Genomic DNA, 14,257 nt, shown 5'->3' with positions numbered 1-14,257 from the left:
GATGGATGGTGGCCAGCAGAGGGGATTTGCCATCTGACTGCTTTGAAGTGCTCAGGAACCAGAATCGTCTCCTTCCCTGGATGCAGGTGGGATGGGATGTGTAAATGGATCAGTATATCTCAGAAAGAATTTTTCTTCATGTCATCTCCCCTGGAGTACTCCACAATTTTAAATTAATATTTTTAGGAAGAAATTATAAACCTTCTGTACATTCATGACAGGTAGTCCCACCTGAAGTTGCTTTCAGCAGGCACAGCATCTTAGAAATGTGTAGTTTGGACCATAAAAGAGTACAGTCTTTCCTACTCATTTTTGATGATAAACATTTTTTTTTCATGATAAACTTTTTTGTTAAGTTTCTTTTGTCTGGAATAGTTCTCTGAGGTCCCCTACAGTTAATTTTCCTGTCTCTACTATCTGTGGATGGAGAAAATAATTTGATTTTGTAGTATCTTTTGTATAATCACAAGGTCATGGCCATGCTTCTGTTTAACTGTAAATATTTCTGAAATGCTGTGTGCCAGATCCATGTTTTCCCTGGGTGTCTTTCATGCAAAATTCAATGTCCACTCCATCCACTGCTTTACAATCCTCAGTCCTCACACATCTCACCCACTACAGCCTCCTCCTTGAATATCCTTCGTGTCTTCACTGGCCTTCTTTGGCTCACAGGAGAGAAAACAACCTCAATCCTCCCCACTTCTGGGCACCAGGAACAGCCCAGCCTTCCACCTCCTTCATTCCAAGTTCCTGCTTGCTTTCCTTGGCTTTACCTTTGAAGGCTGCAGTGGCTGCTTGTCACCACCCCTGTCCTCCTCACCTCCTGGTCATTTTACAGTCCAACAGTTCTGCTCAGCTGGCTTGGCCTCGGGCATGGACATGTTTTCCTTTTCATTTGTCCTTGCCCACACCCTTATTTTTTTCCTGCCCCATTGGAAACCCACAGAACACTTGCTGAGCAAACCTATTTGGATTTCCAGCATCTCTGGGAGGGGTTCCAGGACCAGGAGCTCCCTGGCAGGCTCCACCGGCAGGAGAAGGAGCAGGGCAGTCCCAGCTGCCCTGTGAGCACCAGCCCCTGCCTTTGTCACAGTGATTGGACTTCCAGGCCCTCTTTGCTGTCTTGGCAACATGAGGTCAAAGAACGGAGATGCTTCACTGTCTGGCAGCTTCTGCTTTGGGCTCGTGGTAAATGAAGTAGAAAAGATGTTTCAATCCCCTAGAGGTAATACAGACAGTTGCAGAGAAGTACATGAACCAACCCAAGCTTCCTTTTAACTCTTAAGCTGTTTGGTTTCATGTATTTTTTCTTAGGGGAGATTTTTGGAAAGGCTGTAGCAGAAAACATTGGATTAAACTTAGAATCAGCTGGAACCATTTCCATAGCCAAGGGCAGCTGCTGTGGCCAAAGGCTTGGAGCAGGGAATTGTTTTCACTCCTGTTGTTAAACTGTGAAAGCTCACCTGAAGCTGATGTGCTGTTGGCCTTGTGCCTGTGCCTGTGCCTGTCCAGGAGTCATTTATGACCTGGGAGCACATGGACCTTGGAATTAAGAGGGGAAAATCATCCAGTATCTATGGACATGTCACAGATGTTTTCATTTCTCTGTTTCAAGATTTTTCCTTTTTAGAGTCAAAATTACTATAATGAATGTTTTGAATGGTTTTAATTTCTGATTCATAAATCAATACAGATATTGTTTTGTAGTCTATATGTTGTTTTTATTCTTGAAAAATTTTACTCACCAAAATAAGAAGCAGTTCTTCCAGCCTCTGAGGCTGAAAGAGACCACATGTTGGTGGTTAGTGGTGAGTTGGCAGTGCTGGGTTAATGGTCTTAGAGGTTTTTTTCAACTTAAAACATTCTGTGATTCTATAAAGTTTATCTTCTTTATTTGAAAATAATTATATTATTTACCTAGCAGGGTCTGTCCTATAAATGTACAAATCATTTTATAGTTATGTATCTAATAAATCAAGCCTGTGCTTTTGTCTCAGAACTGTCTGTCCAAACCATTTGCAAATATAATTTATAAATACGAGCTGCAGTCTTTAAATTTGCACTGTCTCTAAAAACATCAGAACCATCCTGACACTGTCTCAGTCTCCAGATGAAAACTTTGTGTATTGAACACAGAAGCTTTTTAGGGCTTGGTTTAAATCAGTGTAAGTACTTATATTTTAAAATATTTTTTACCATTTATTGCTTCTGTTATGTCCTTTGCCCCTAGCCCTCCCTGCATTCTCCAAACAAGAGATGCAGATTAAAATCCTATGAAACTGTACACTCCAAGTCTGTCCTTATTCACCAGCTGCAGAAGATCCACTTGCCCATGTTTTGACACATTATTTGTCACTGGAGTCAGAACTGTGTGGATTTAGGCTCAACAAACCTATCAGCAAACCACTTGGGAACCGAAACACACCAGGTGAGCCAGCAGTGTTACACCGGGCAGCGTCACCGGGACGGGACCTCAGGCCTCCCGCTGTCCTGAGGGACACCAGCACAGGCCTGCCTCCTTCCCGGGGGGGTTTGCCTTTCCGAGGGCTGCCGGGAGAAGAGGGAGCTGGAGCTGGAGCTGCCCAGGAGGATTGTGTGGGAATTTGCTGTGCTTTGGCAGCTGCTGCCAAGGGTTGTGAGGAATTAACATGTAGGGACTTTGAGAACTGTAGTTCTGTTAGACTGAAATACCAGTTACTCCAAATTTATCTGCTGATCTCCCCTGCTGGAATCACTGTTCCTCTTCCCTCAAATTCAGTTGTGTTTTCTCTATGTTGGAAACCAATCTTGGAATAATTCACCAGAAGACTTGTTGAATCCCTGTTCACAAGGGATTCAATGATTCTAGTACTGAGCCTTTTTTTTTTTTTTTTTTTTGGTCCAAGTGTCAATTCCATATTGTTCCTTTTTGTTTTCTTTGCAAAAGTGCCAGATAGCAGTTGGATGCCTCGTGAAGGTGTTACAGCGCACCAGCACTGCTGCCTCTTTCCAGGTCCTCTCTGAGTCAGAGCACAGAGGTTACACAAATCCACACTGATTGCCACTAGTGGTATTTTTCCAGAATTCTTGAGTAGCTCTCACTTTGCTCAGTGGCCTTTTGAAGCCTTGACTGTCCCTGTCACCTTTCAGAAGGATCTGCCAGCTTGTTTTGCTGCAGTGCTCTGGGACTGCTCCAGCTGCCTGTTTCTGGAAAATGAGCATTACTGCTCCAGGGAAGCTCATTGCCTGATTTCATGTGGAACTTCTCTAGTGTAAGTTACAGAGGTGATCCCAAAGTTCTTGCTGTAGCACTTACTAACTTTGGAGGCAGGGCTGGGCAGTGGAGCCTCTAGCATGGCTCCAGCTGCTCCTGCCACACAGAAAAGGGGTTTTTGTGTTTTCCAAGTATTTTTCTTGAGCCCTTTCATCTCCTTTAGGATATTGAGTGTGCTGCCATGTCCAGAGGTGCATTGGCTCTTGTTCCAGCAAGGATTGGCTGCCCTAGAATGCTTCCAGCCTAGCAAGAGAGGCGTGGGGTACTGAGAAATCAGCCATCCTGGCTCCAGAGGAGCCACTCGCTGCAGCTCCTTCCTGCCAGCATCCGACAGATGTTTCACAACCTCAGGCCAAGCTGTCATTGCCTCAGGAAACGTTTCTGGTCTCCTGCCTAAATCTTCCTCATGGCAGTTTCAGTCCACTGCTTCATTCCATGCCTCCTGTGTATGTGGGGAAGATTTATTCTCCTTTTATAGAATCTGTAAGGTTGGAAAACCCGCTAAGATGACCGAGGGCAGCAGCTGCAGTTTTGCGTGTGTGTGGTGTGTTACATGTGGGGAATGGCCGTTTCCTGCCTCGCCCCCAAAGCAGAGGCAGCGGATGCATCTGATGTTGGATGGAGGCTGTGCCCCAGGGATGGGCCCGCAGCGTTTGTGCCCTCGCTTGCACAGCTCCTTGGAAAGGGCTGAGACAAGGAAGAGCTGTGGCTGCAGGGCTGCTGAGACAGCACAAACACTCTGGAATGACCTGGGCACCTCTCTGCCTGGCCACCAGCACATCGTGCAGGGACAAGGGGACAACAAGACCACCCTGCCACCTGCCATTCCCCTGCTGATACACCGCTGCTGGCAGCCTGGAATGCTGCGTGATGCTTACCTCATCCTCGGGCTGTGTCTGCAGGAGGAGGAGGGGAGCAGGGCAGGATAATGAGAGGATTACTTACAGCCAGCCTCCCCGAGCCCTGCAGCTCATCTGTGCTGCTTTCAGAGCTGGGGGCGGGGGGATAATTTAGAAACATGAGGCTGGGAAGTCATTTAATTAGGATGTGGAGATGCTCTCTCCTGGGTGCAACCCACCACCCCCTTCCAGTGCTTGGGCCTCCCCCTTTTCTTCTCTCCAGCATGGACAAGGCTCAACTTTGCAAGCAGCTGCTCATTCCAGTTATTAAACTGTGCACCTGCAACTCCTGCTCCCCTGTGCTTTCCCAAGCAAGAGCCCAGCAATCTGTGTGGGTTCCATAACCCAGCGATCTCTGCAAGAGCTCCCACAGCCCAGAGATCTCTGCAGCTTCTAGTGGTCCCATCCCCGGGGCTGCATGGGCTGCAGCAGTGATTCTGTGCCCTGAAGCCTCCAAAATCATCACTGGCTCAGTCCGTGTGTCCATCCCTGGAGCACCCCTGAGGTGCAGCTGGGGCTAAAGTCCACAGGCTCAGTTACTCACTGCCATTTAAAGGGGGTAGGTGGCAGCCCCAACACTGATTTTCTCTCTAGTACAAATCCCATTTTATTCCCCTCTGGATTTGCATTTCTCCTTGTCCTGCTGCAGCTGCCTTATGGGAACTGTCCTCCCAGGGCACAACAAACCAGCACTGCCCTGCCAGCTATTCTCCCAGTCTAGCAGCATCACTGGAGAGGCTCAGCCAGCCCTGCCTGCTGCCTGTCCACTCCCATGCTCTCTGTGGGGATTATCATCCAGACTCACATTAACCCTCTTAATCCAGCTCAGAGCACGTGTGCCAGAGCTGCTCCTGCCCCATGGCCCATAAAGCCCTTCCCAGTTCCCAGAGCCCCAGCACCAGCCACTCCAGCACTGACCCACATAGCTCCCTGCAGCTCTGCAAAGAGATTGATTTCCTGCAGCCTGACCACATCATTGCCATGGCTTCCAGAAAACAGAGGACTTTATTTCTACTTTTAAGCTAATTTGGAGAAGGATACTGCTCTGGAAAACAGGTGTATGGTCAGCCACAGGGAAGCAGCAAGTAGCTGCTCCTGGAGTTCCATGAAACAGAGTTCTGGGAGTTGCACATGGGAATGGTTTCATTTTACATCTGTTTGGAATCGAGAGTATGGATTGGGCAGCCAGTGTTTTCTCTTACAACAGGCTGCCATTTTAAAGCCTGTTGCTTAAAGCCTTCTTTGCTGATCAGTTTGGATTTTTTTCTCTGCTAATAAAATTTTCAGGAACAAATTCCTGTAGCATGGCTGCTGCCATCTCCCTTCTATGTACATTAATGAGTATTCAATTAAAAATTAATTAATACATGTTCTGTGCAGAGCATGCTACCACTGTAGGATAGTGTATGACACATGAAACAACCAATTTTGTAATCCTATTACAAAAAAACCCCCAAGTGTGCTTGGGAGGCCCCACCAGCTTTCCAGGTGCCAGAGAATTACACTCCAATCCTTTAATACCCTGCTGGCTGCATCCCTGGCACCTCTTGCTCTGCTGGGGAGGACCCTGTGCTTTGTGTGCCACAGCCTAACAGGGATTTCTGTGCATTTTTAGAAATTAATAGATTTAAACAGAATGAATATCAATGGTTACAAGGCTCATTCAATAACTCTTTGGTCTTTTGCAGCTTAAGAGGCTGATTGAGACCCCTGCTAGGAGAGCTGAGAGATGTGACTGCCATTGACTTTCCTCCACAGGGGAACATAAAAGTCACCCTCAGCCCATCCCTCTCTGTGAGGACTTTCCTGCCCTTCCCCAGCTCTGCACTGGGCTCCCTTTTCCTTCTGTGTCCCTGTGGATCTTTTTACTCGCCTTTGTCCTGCTGACAATGGCTTTATTACGGGGATTAAAGCTGAGTCACTAAGGAGGGTTCAGCCTGTGCCTCCCTGGGTGCCTGTTGAACACCTGCTTTTTAATGAAGGAGGACTCTGTTATCTCAGGAAGGACATTTCCCTAGAGAACACCAGTGTGGGATGGGGGTGACTGTGGGTTATAAATAATTCCTATGAATTGCATCAGTCCTCACATCCTTGGGCAGCTTTAGTAACCCTGCCCTGGTGCTGACTCAGCACTGTCCTCAGTGCTCACAGTGGGGTTCGGTCCTACCTGGGTCAGTGTCAGGGTATTTGTGTACTGTAAGGATCAAGCCCCAGCCCACCCCAGCCCTGTGGGGTCGTGGTTTCTGTGGGTCTGGCTGGAGCCTGTCCTCATGACTGGAACCCCAGTGGCAGCAGGGGACAGTGGGCACCCTCCCTGTCCCTGCTTTCTGGGGGGGCTTTCCTGAGCATCAGCTGGGGAGTGCTTCCCACCTTGAGTCCTGGGGACACAGAGAGATCACAACCAGTCAGAGCCATGGCAGGAAACAGTGTTTATGAGGTGACCAAATCAGCCTGTTGCTCACAAGCCACGACACAGAGGTGCCAAGCGGGGCCACAGCACCGGTGGCGGCAGCGCAGGGACGAGGTGGGACACAGAGCAGGGCTGGCAGACAGAGGGGCTCACCAGAGCCAGCATGGCCTACTGAGGGTGCCCACAGCCTCTCTAGGGTCCCCCAGGGACTGGCCTGCAAGAAGTGGTGGAACAGCTTGCCCACAGTCCCCGGCTCCTTGCAGCATGCAGAGGATGAGGATGGGGCAGGGTGTCCATGCTGCAAGGCCTGTCAAGTTGGCAGCCTCACACTTGACTGACCATGGGCTCATGGGCAAAACAGCCAGGGGTGGCTGCAGCAGGGCTGCTGGGGCCCCCCATGGCATCCTTGCAGCTGGGGTGACCCCAAAGCATGTGGATGATTGCTGGGGAAGGGGCAATATCGAAAAAGCACCTGCTGAGCCTGTTCCAGGCCCTAGAGAGCCTGGCAGGGGCAGCATGGGGGGTTGAGTCCCCATGGTGGTGCTGCTGAGGTGCAGAAGTAGGGAGCTGGCTCCAGGCAGACCAGCCCAGGGATGCCACTGGGGACCTCCAGGGACAGGGCAATATACCTGGGGTCCTGAGCACCCATATCCTGCTCAGGACTGGGGCAAGGGCCTGGCCATAGCATTATCTTCCTGTGGGCATGGCCCCCAGCCCACCCCTCAGACAGTCAATTCCAGCAGCTGGGAAGATGCAGCTGGGTTTTGCTGTGCCAGCCTCCACTGGCTTTCCCGGGGTGCCTTCCCAGACACCCACTCTGGCCATATCCCTTCTCCATGTCCTGTCTCCAGCTGCCCCTCAGCTCCCTCAGCCCCAGCTTTGAGGAGAGCAGCCCTGGGCAGAGGGATGGCAGGGGTGCCTGTGGGGATGCAGGATTGGCCCCTGCCTCCTTCCCAAGGGGACTGTGCAGGAGGAGGGGGGCTGCACTCAGATGAGGGTCAGCATGGGCAGCACTGGGCTGCCTGTCCTGGTCCTTGGGGAACCTCTGCATGCCCAGCTGCACAGATGTGCTGGCAGACAGGAGATGTACTGCACAGTGCCAGGGGGTGCTCGGGGAGAGGTGAACCAGGACACAGCTCCTCATGAGCAGGCCAGGCACTGGGCTGAGACCCAGCTCTCAAGTGCAGGGCATGGGGAGGGAGGCAGCCAGCCCCTCCACAACCTGTCAGAAGCGTGTGGGGAAGGGTGAGCATCCTCCTCCTCTCCAGGTGGAGCCCCACAGCCCGGGCAGCCGCAGTGGCTCTGCTGTCAGAGGGACCGGGAGCGGGGGCGTGGGGCTCTCGCCTGACTGCGGGAGGAGATTCCGCCGCTCCCGTCTCCAGGTGCCCCCGCGGGCAGGGCTGTCATCTCTTGCCGTCGTCGGTGTCGCTGTCCGGCAGCCCGGCGGCAGGCTGGCAGCCGGGCTGCACCGCCTGCACCCGCTCCTCCAGGCTGCCCCCCGGGAACACCACGTAGCGCGCGCTGACGCGCTGGGCCCGCGGCTCCCGCAGGTTCTCCTTGCTGTGCCAGATGCCGTAGCCAAAGTAGACGAGCAAGCCTGCAGCGGGGACAGGGACAGCAGGGGCTCCAGCACTGCCCGGCTGCTGGCACCACAGCGGAATGTGGCACGGATGTGGCCAGTAACCCAGCAGAGCGAGAAGCTAAAGCACCACGGGGGCTTAACTGAGCTGCATGCAGGAGGAAAAGTGTCCTGCCCAAGGTTATGAGCAAGGGGAGCACCCTCAGTCCCTGGGAAAGGGAAGGACTTCCTGAGCCCCAGGGAGCTGCCTCAGGAGCAGGCGGTGGTTCTGGCCCAGGGCTTTAAGGAGGATCTGAACTTTTAACAGGAGCAAGCTGTAACAATCTGGGAAACAGAGAGGCTCAGGAGATGATGGGAGACCTCGCCTTGTGTCTCCAAAGGGGAACTGGAGGCAGAAAGGGGCGGGATACGCTTTACAGACCCATAAATGGGGGCGGGGAACTGCCAAAGGAGCTGGAGAGTGCCAAGACAAACCCTGTTCCCCCTCCCTGGAGCAGCCATGGGAGCACTCACCCAAGAGCAGCCAGACGGCGAAGCGGAGCCACGTCATGTAACTGAGCTTCAGCATCAGGTAGATGTTGAGGATGATGCTCAGTGCTGGGGACAGGGGCACCAGGGGGATCTGCAGGAGAAAAGGAGTTGGCGGGGGTGACACCTGCAGGACCACATTCTCAGTCTTTAAAATTATAGGGACAAAACACAGCATTGGCAAATGTGTGGGACAAAGGGACTGTCACCTTGGGATTTCTAGAAGTGGCGCTTTTTTAAGGAAAAGGAACAATGGAGCCAGGAGCTGGGAGCCAGGCTGGCAGGGTGGGCACAGGCATCATCATGAGGACCAAACAAGCTCCAGGAGTGATCCTGAGCCAACGTGGTCCTTGCTAGAGGAGCCAGGGCAGGGGCATGGCAGGGAAGTGGTATCACCACTGGTGTTGTGAAGCTGCACTGACTACATCAGGGCTCAGGTGGGCTGAAAACAGGAGAGGGGGAGCACAAGAGGCATAGAAGTGGTTTGGAGGCTGAAAATGGGTTCCATCACATAGCTGAAGGGCAGACAAAGTAAGGAGCTGAGGTAGGAGAGGAGCAGAGGAATTGTGAGGATGAAGAGAAGGGAGCCCAGGGTGGACAGGAGCAATCCATGGGATCCATCCCATGGGATGGACACAACTGCTGGGGATGTCCTCTCCTGGGGACCAGTGGCCACACAGAGTAACAGCAGAGGTAGCAACACTCCCCACACAGGGTGTCCACAAACATCCTCTTCCTCTCTTCTCTCCTCCTCCTTCAGCAGTTGTAGTGCTTTCAACAAAGCGCTGTGCCTGGGAGCCCTGCGGGTCCATCAGAGCTGCTCCCACCTCCCCTCACCCTGCAGAGGGATTTCCTGCCTGGGCCCCGGGCATACCTGGAAAGTCTGGGTGCTGTGCTGCTGCTCATGTGCCCAGATGAGGAGGAGGCTGAGCAGGAAGCCCAGACTGAAGAGGACCAGCAGCAGGGAGTAGCTCCAGGTGGGCAGGTGGAGGTGGGTGTTGCCGAACACTAAGATGGAGCAGAGGCAGATGGCAGACACCATCAAGGTCACCACAGCCACGGTGACCACCTCACCTGGGTAGAAGTCGCTGAGGAACTCCAGGTAGGGCTCAAAAGCTGCCTTCAGCTGCCCTGGCTCCCGCTGCTCTTTGCCCTTGTCCCTGTCCACCAGGTGCAGCTTGTCGGAGAAGGACTCGTACTCCTTCAGCTCGCCCGCGGCCGGGCCCTGGTGGGGCTCAGTGCTGGGCGGGCCGCCGGCCCCCGCGGCGGGGACATCCTCCTTGTGCTGCTGGAAGCGCAGCACGATGATGCTGGCGGCCACGAAGGTGTAGGCCAGCAGAGTGCCGATGGACAGGAACTGCACCAGGGCCTCCAGGTCAAAGACAAGGGCCAGCAGGGCCATAAGCAGCCCAAAGACCACGATGCCCACCACGGGCACCTGTGTGCGGGGGTGCACTCGGGAGAAGACCTGAAAGAAGAGCCCGTCCTCGGCCATGGCGTAGACGATGCGTGGCAGGGAGAAGAGGTTGCTCAACAGAACTGTGTTCATTGCTGAGGGATGAGTAGAAGAAGGAAGACCCCATCAGACCCAAACCCAAACTGGAGATTGTTCCCAGCCCCCAAGGCAGGAGGGTGGGCAGCTCCCTCCCACCACTGCCTGTACTCACCACAGATGGAGCCAGCAGCCACCAGAAACCCTGCCCAGGCGTAGCCCCTCCTGTAGAACGCATCAGCCAGGGCAGAGTCAGGGTCCAGCGTGTGCCAGGGCACCATCAGCGTCAGCACAACTGACACCAGGATATAGGCACCGGTGGCCAGCCCCAAGGAGAAAGCGATGGCCCTGGGGACAGCCCTCTGCGGGTTCCTGGCCTCCTCGCTGGAGGCTGCGATGACGTCAAAGCCCACAAAGGCATAGAAGCAGGTGGCTGTGCCAGCCATGATGCCCGACAGCCCATATGGGGCAAAGCCACCCTCCTGGGCGCTCCAGTTCTTGGGCTGTGCGAGGACAAAGCCCATAATGAGGATGAAGAGGATGACGCCCATGCTGATGGCTGAGAAGACGTGGTTGAGCCAGGAGGACACTTTGGCCCCAAAGGAGATGAAGGCAGTAGCTACCAGCAGGATGGCAGCTGCCAGGAAGTCTGGATAGTGGGCCAGGAATGGCACCTGCCAGGCACCCACATGGGTCTCAGTGAAGTTCTTGATCTTGTGGTTAAAGATGGAGTCCAGATAGCCACTCCAGGCCCTGGCCACTGCGGCCCCCCCGATCATGTACTCCAGCAGCACATTCCAGCCGATAAGGAAAGCCCAGATTTCACCCACGGACACGTAGGTGAACATGTAGGCAGAGCCTGTCTTGGGCACACGGGCTCCAAACTCAGCGTAGCAGAGAGCAGCCAGGAGTGAGGCAAAGCCGGCGATGATGAAGGAGACGATGACGGCGGGGCCAGCGATCTCCTTGGCCACGGTGCCCGTGAGGACGTACAGCCCAGAGCCCACCATGCCCCCGATGCCCAGCAGCGTCAAGTCAATGGTGGAAAGGCATCGGTTAAAGGATGTCTCCATCATGTCATCCTCCAGGGTCTTCACTCGGTTGAGCTTCTGGCAGAAGCGGGTCAGGTCGGTGGAGCGGGGCAGCCATCTCGCCATCGTGGAGGCAGTGGGCCCTGCCCTCAGCAGAGTGAGGGCTCCTCAGCAGTGAGATCCTGCCTGGCGACCTGCTAGAGGGGGAGGGAGAGGTGAACGTTCCCTTGGTAGTGAGGTATCAAGTGCTGGGGACGGTGGAAAAGCCACCAGGGCACATTCCAGGCATCCCTGGCTCCTCAGCCAGCAGAGAGCTCAGCAGAGAGATGTGTCCTCCTCCAGGCGTGGCACAGGACAGGGACATGTGCCAGTGTGCCAGGTGGCAGGCAAACCACAGCACTCGCAGGGCAGCATCTCCCCATTAAAGCCCAAACCAGTTTGCTCTGGCCCTGATGAAGGCTTCCCTGCTGCCTCCTCTGCACCTTATCCAACATCTACTTGAACTTCGCCCTGCTGTGCCAGAACCCCACCATGGGGGCATGCAGCATCTCCCTGCTCCCAGAATCCTGCTGCTTCCCCAGAGGCTGCAGCAGAAGTCCAGAGCAGCTCCCATCGGAGTCTCCAGGGAGACCAAGAACCATCCAGTGCCAGGGACAAGGCACACTGGCGCTGCCATCGTGACAGTGGGAGGACACAGCACTAGGGACATTCAGGTGCTGCTTCCCAGCTGCTCCATGTGATTGGTGACTCTGGGGACACTCTCCCCTCCCAGTTGCCCTCCTTCCTGTGTCAGAAGCCCTACACCTACGTAAAAAAACATGTCCTGCACGGAGGGCTGGTGCAGCCCCACGGCAGGGTCCACATCTCGGAGGCCAAAAGGTTGCGGAAAGCCCACGAGAAGGTGGAATGACAGGACCGATGATGGCCCGTGAGGACAACGTGCACAATCCGTGCTGGCTGAGACTCCCAGCCCAGCACATCCAGGTCCCCGCGACCGGAGGCGTTGGCAGTACCGGGGTCCCCAATCCCAACGAACGCAACAGGCGCAGCTGGGAGGATGCGGAGCTCGGTGCCCACTGGACACGGAGCATCCACGGAGTTCGGGGCGGCCAAGGCTGGGGACCCCCAGACCGAGGAGGGTGTGTAGGGGTTCCGGATTAATCCCGGGCGGTGAGAGGCGACAGTCTCGCCCCTGTTCAGCCCCGCCACGATGCCGGCTCCGGGCGGCGCCGAGCCCCGACCCCGACCCCGGCCGCGCTCCCCCAGGACGCTCCGCACAGCGCCGATCCCAGCCCGGCTCCCGGTCCCAGGGGCTGTCGCTCACCTGCGAGGGCGGCGGGGGCCCCGCACCGGCCCCGGCCCCGGCCTCACCTGCTCCGCGCCGCCGCCGCCGCCGGCTCCGCCTCCCGGGGCCCGGCGGAAGGGCGGCGGCAGGGCGGGCCCGGGGCTCCTCCCGGAGCGGGGAGCGGAGCCTGCGGTACCGGGGCGGCGCCTCCAGCCCCTGGAAGGGGCAGACACGGGGGGTCTCCACCAGCCCAGGGTGGGCACCCCCCGGCTGGAGCCGCACAGAAACGGGATGCACGGTGGTCATGCAGACGTTCCAGAGGCTGCAGCCTGGGCTGCTCCGGAGGCAGGCTGGGAGAGCTGAGGGTGTTCAGCCTGGAGAAGGCTCCAGGAAGACGTTAGAGCTCTTTCCCATGCCTAAAGGGGTTCCAAGAGAGCTGGAGAGGGACTTGGGACAAGGACCTGGAATGACAAGGGGGAATGGCTTCCTACTGACAAATGGCAGGATTACCTGGGTTATTAGGAAGGAATTCTTGGCTATGAGGGTGGGCAGGCCCTGGCACAGGGTGCCCAGGGCAGCTGTGGTTGTCCCTGGATCCCTGGAAGTGCCCAAGGCCAGGCTGGACAGGGCTTGAAGCAACATGGGATAGTAGAAGGTGTTCCTGCTCATGAGCTTCTAATCCAAGGTCTCTTCTAACCCAAACTACTCTGTGATTCTGTAATGGAGCAGTTATCCCAAATCCCATCCCCTGGATGCAGTTCTGGATGGAGCGAGAGGCTGAGATCCTGCTCCTCTGCCTCTACTCACTCTGCTCTGCAGCAGCTACCTGAAGGGCAGGCACATCCTCTCTGCTCAGGTGTTTGTCATGAAGAAACTGAGGTGTGGAGAAAGCTGTGGGAGGAGGAGCTCCTGAACAGGCCCCCCCAGCTCACAGTCCTCCTGCCTGGCCAGGAGCACAAATCCTGAGCAAAAGCCTGTGGTGTTTCCACCTGGCTCTGCAGGGCAGTGAAGGGGAATCGCCTCTATCCATCTCTAAGTCAAAAGGTGTTTCTTTTCCAGAAGTGCTTCACCTCCTCTTGAACCTCCAGAAACCTTCTGCCTCTGCAGCCCCCTGGGGCAGGAGTTTCCCAGGCAGTCACTCATCCCACCCAAACCTGCCTGTTCCAGGTGCCCTGCAATGCTACTGCTCTTGTGTTTCTAGAGTGAAGTCCCTCTCCATGTCACCCATACTTTTATCTCCACTCTGCCCCCTCTTGTGCCCTTTGTCAAAGATAGAGGAGTCCAGCTCAGCTGGAAGGTGTTCCAGATCCCTGGTGTCCCCAGGGCCTTTGCAGAGCTTGAGCCATCCCTACCGTGCCTTTGTCAGGGTGAAGGAATTTATTTAGTGCTTCACAGCAGCAACATGTTTTTAATTTTCTTCTCTGATCCCCTTCTCATGTTTCATCTAGTTTTCTGATGGCTCCCGGGCACTTAAACTGACATTTTCATGGACCCACCAGTCACCACCCCAAATGTCACCCTCAAGTTGCACCCACAACTCAAAGCCCACAGTGCAACTCTTGAGGGCTCTCACCTGAACACACTCACCTTTATCACACTGGATTGACCTCCTATGTGGGGGGGACCTTGCTCTTCTCCTCAACAGCCCAAAATATAGGAAAAGGAAGGAATAAACAGGATTTGTCCCTTCCTGCCACCCATTACTCACCTTCCACCTCCTGGGTGAACATGGGGCTGGCATGGAGCCATAGCTCTCATGTCAGTCACCTTGCACCTGAAC

The 14,257-nt window shown here is 54.9% G+C and overlaps 1 protein-coding gene across 3 annotated transcripts; it reads right to left on the bottom strand.

The window, feature by feature from the left end:
* Positions 1 to 7,103: 7,103 nt before the first annotated feature.
* Positions 7,104 to 12,596, bottom strand: SLC7A4 (solute carrier family 7 member 4). 3 transcript variants are annotated; one of them, XM_058036812.1, is made up of 5 exons: positions 12,564 to 12,596; positions 10,337 to 11,389; positions 9,544 to 10,220; positions 8,655 to 8,763; positions 7,104 to 8,159 (listed from the first exon to the last, which is right to left on the bottom strand). In XM_058036812.1, the coding sequence occupies exons 2-5, from the start codon at positions 11,316 to 11,318 to the stop codon at positions 7,966 to 7,968; spliced, it is 1,962 nt and encodes a 653-aa protein (XP_057892795.1). In that variant the 5' UTR covers positions 11,319 to 11,389; positions 12,564 to 12,596; the 3' UTR covers positions 7,104 to 7,965. The 3 variants fall into 3 exon arrangements, with proteins under 3 accessions (XP_057892795.1, XP_057892793.1, XP_057892794.1); XM_058036810.1 differs by having other exon boundaries at positions 12,517 to 12,586; XM_058036811.1 differs by having other exon boundaries at positions 10,337 to 11,386; positions 12,517 to 12,575.
* Positions 12,597 to 14,257: the final 1,661 nt, after the last annotated feature.

The sequence above is a fragment of the Melospiza georgiana genome, chromosome 18, assembly GCF_028018845.1.
Source record: "Melospiza georgiana isolate bMelGeo1 chromosome 18, bMelGeo1.pri, whole genome shotgun sequence".
Lineage (NCBI taxonomy): Eukaryota > Metazoa > Chordata > Aves > Passeriformes > Passerellidae > Melospiza > Melospiza georgiana.
The sequence above is the reverse complement of the archived record's forward strand: the minus strand, read 5'-3'. Positions and strand labels throughout refer to the sequence as shown.

Excerpts from the sequence above, each read along its gene's own strand:
- SLC7A4 (XM_058036812.1), bottom strand. The coding sequence starts at position 11,318 with ATGGCGAGATGGCTGCCCCGCTCCACCGACCTGACCCGCTTCTGCCAG. Across the intron at positions 10,221-10,336 it reads GGCTGCTGGCTCCATCTGTG|CAATGAACACAGTTCTGTTG; the intron begins GTGAGTACAGGC and ends CTCATCCCTCAG. Across the intron at positions 8,764-9,543 it reads ACAGCACCCAGACTTTCCAG|ATCCCCCTGGTGCCCCTGTC; the intron begins GTATGCCCGGGG and ends TTTCTCCTGCAG.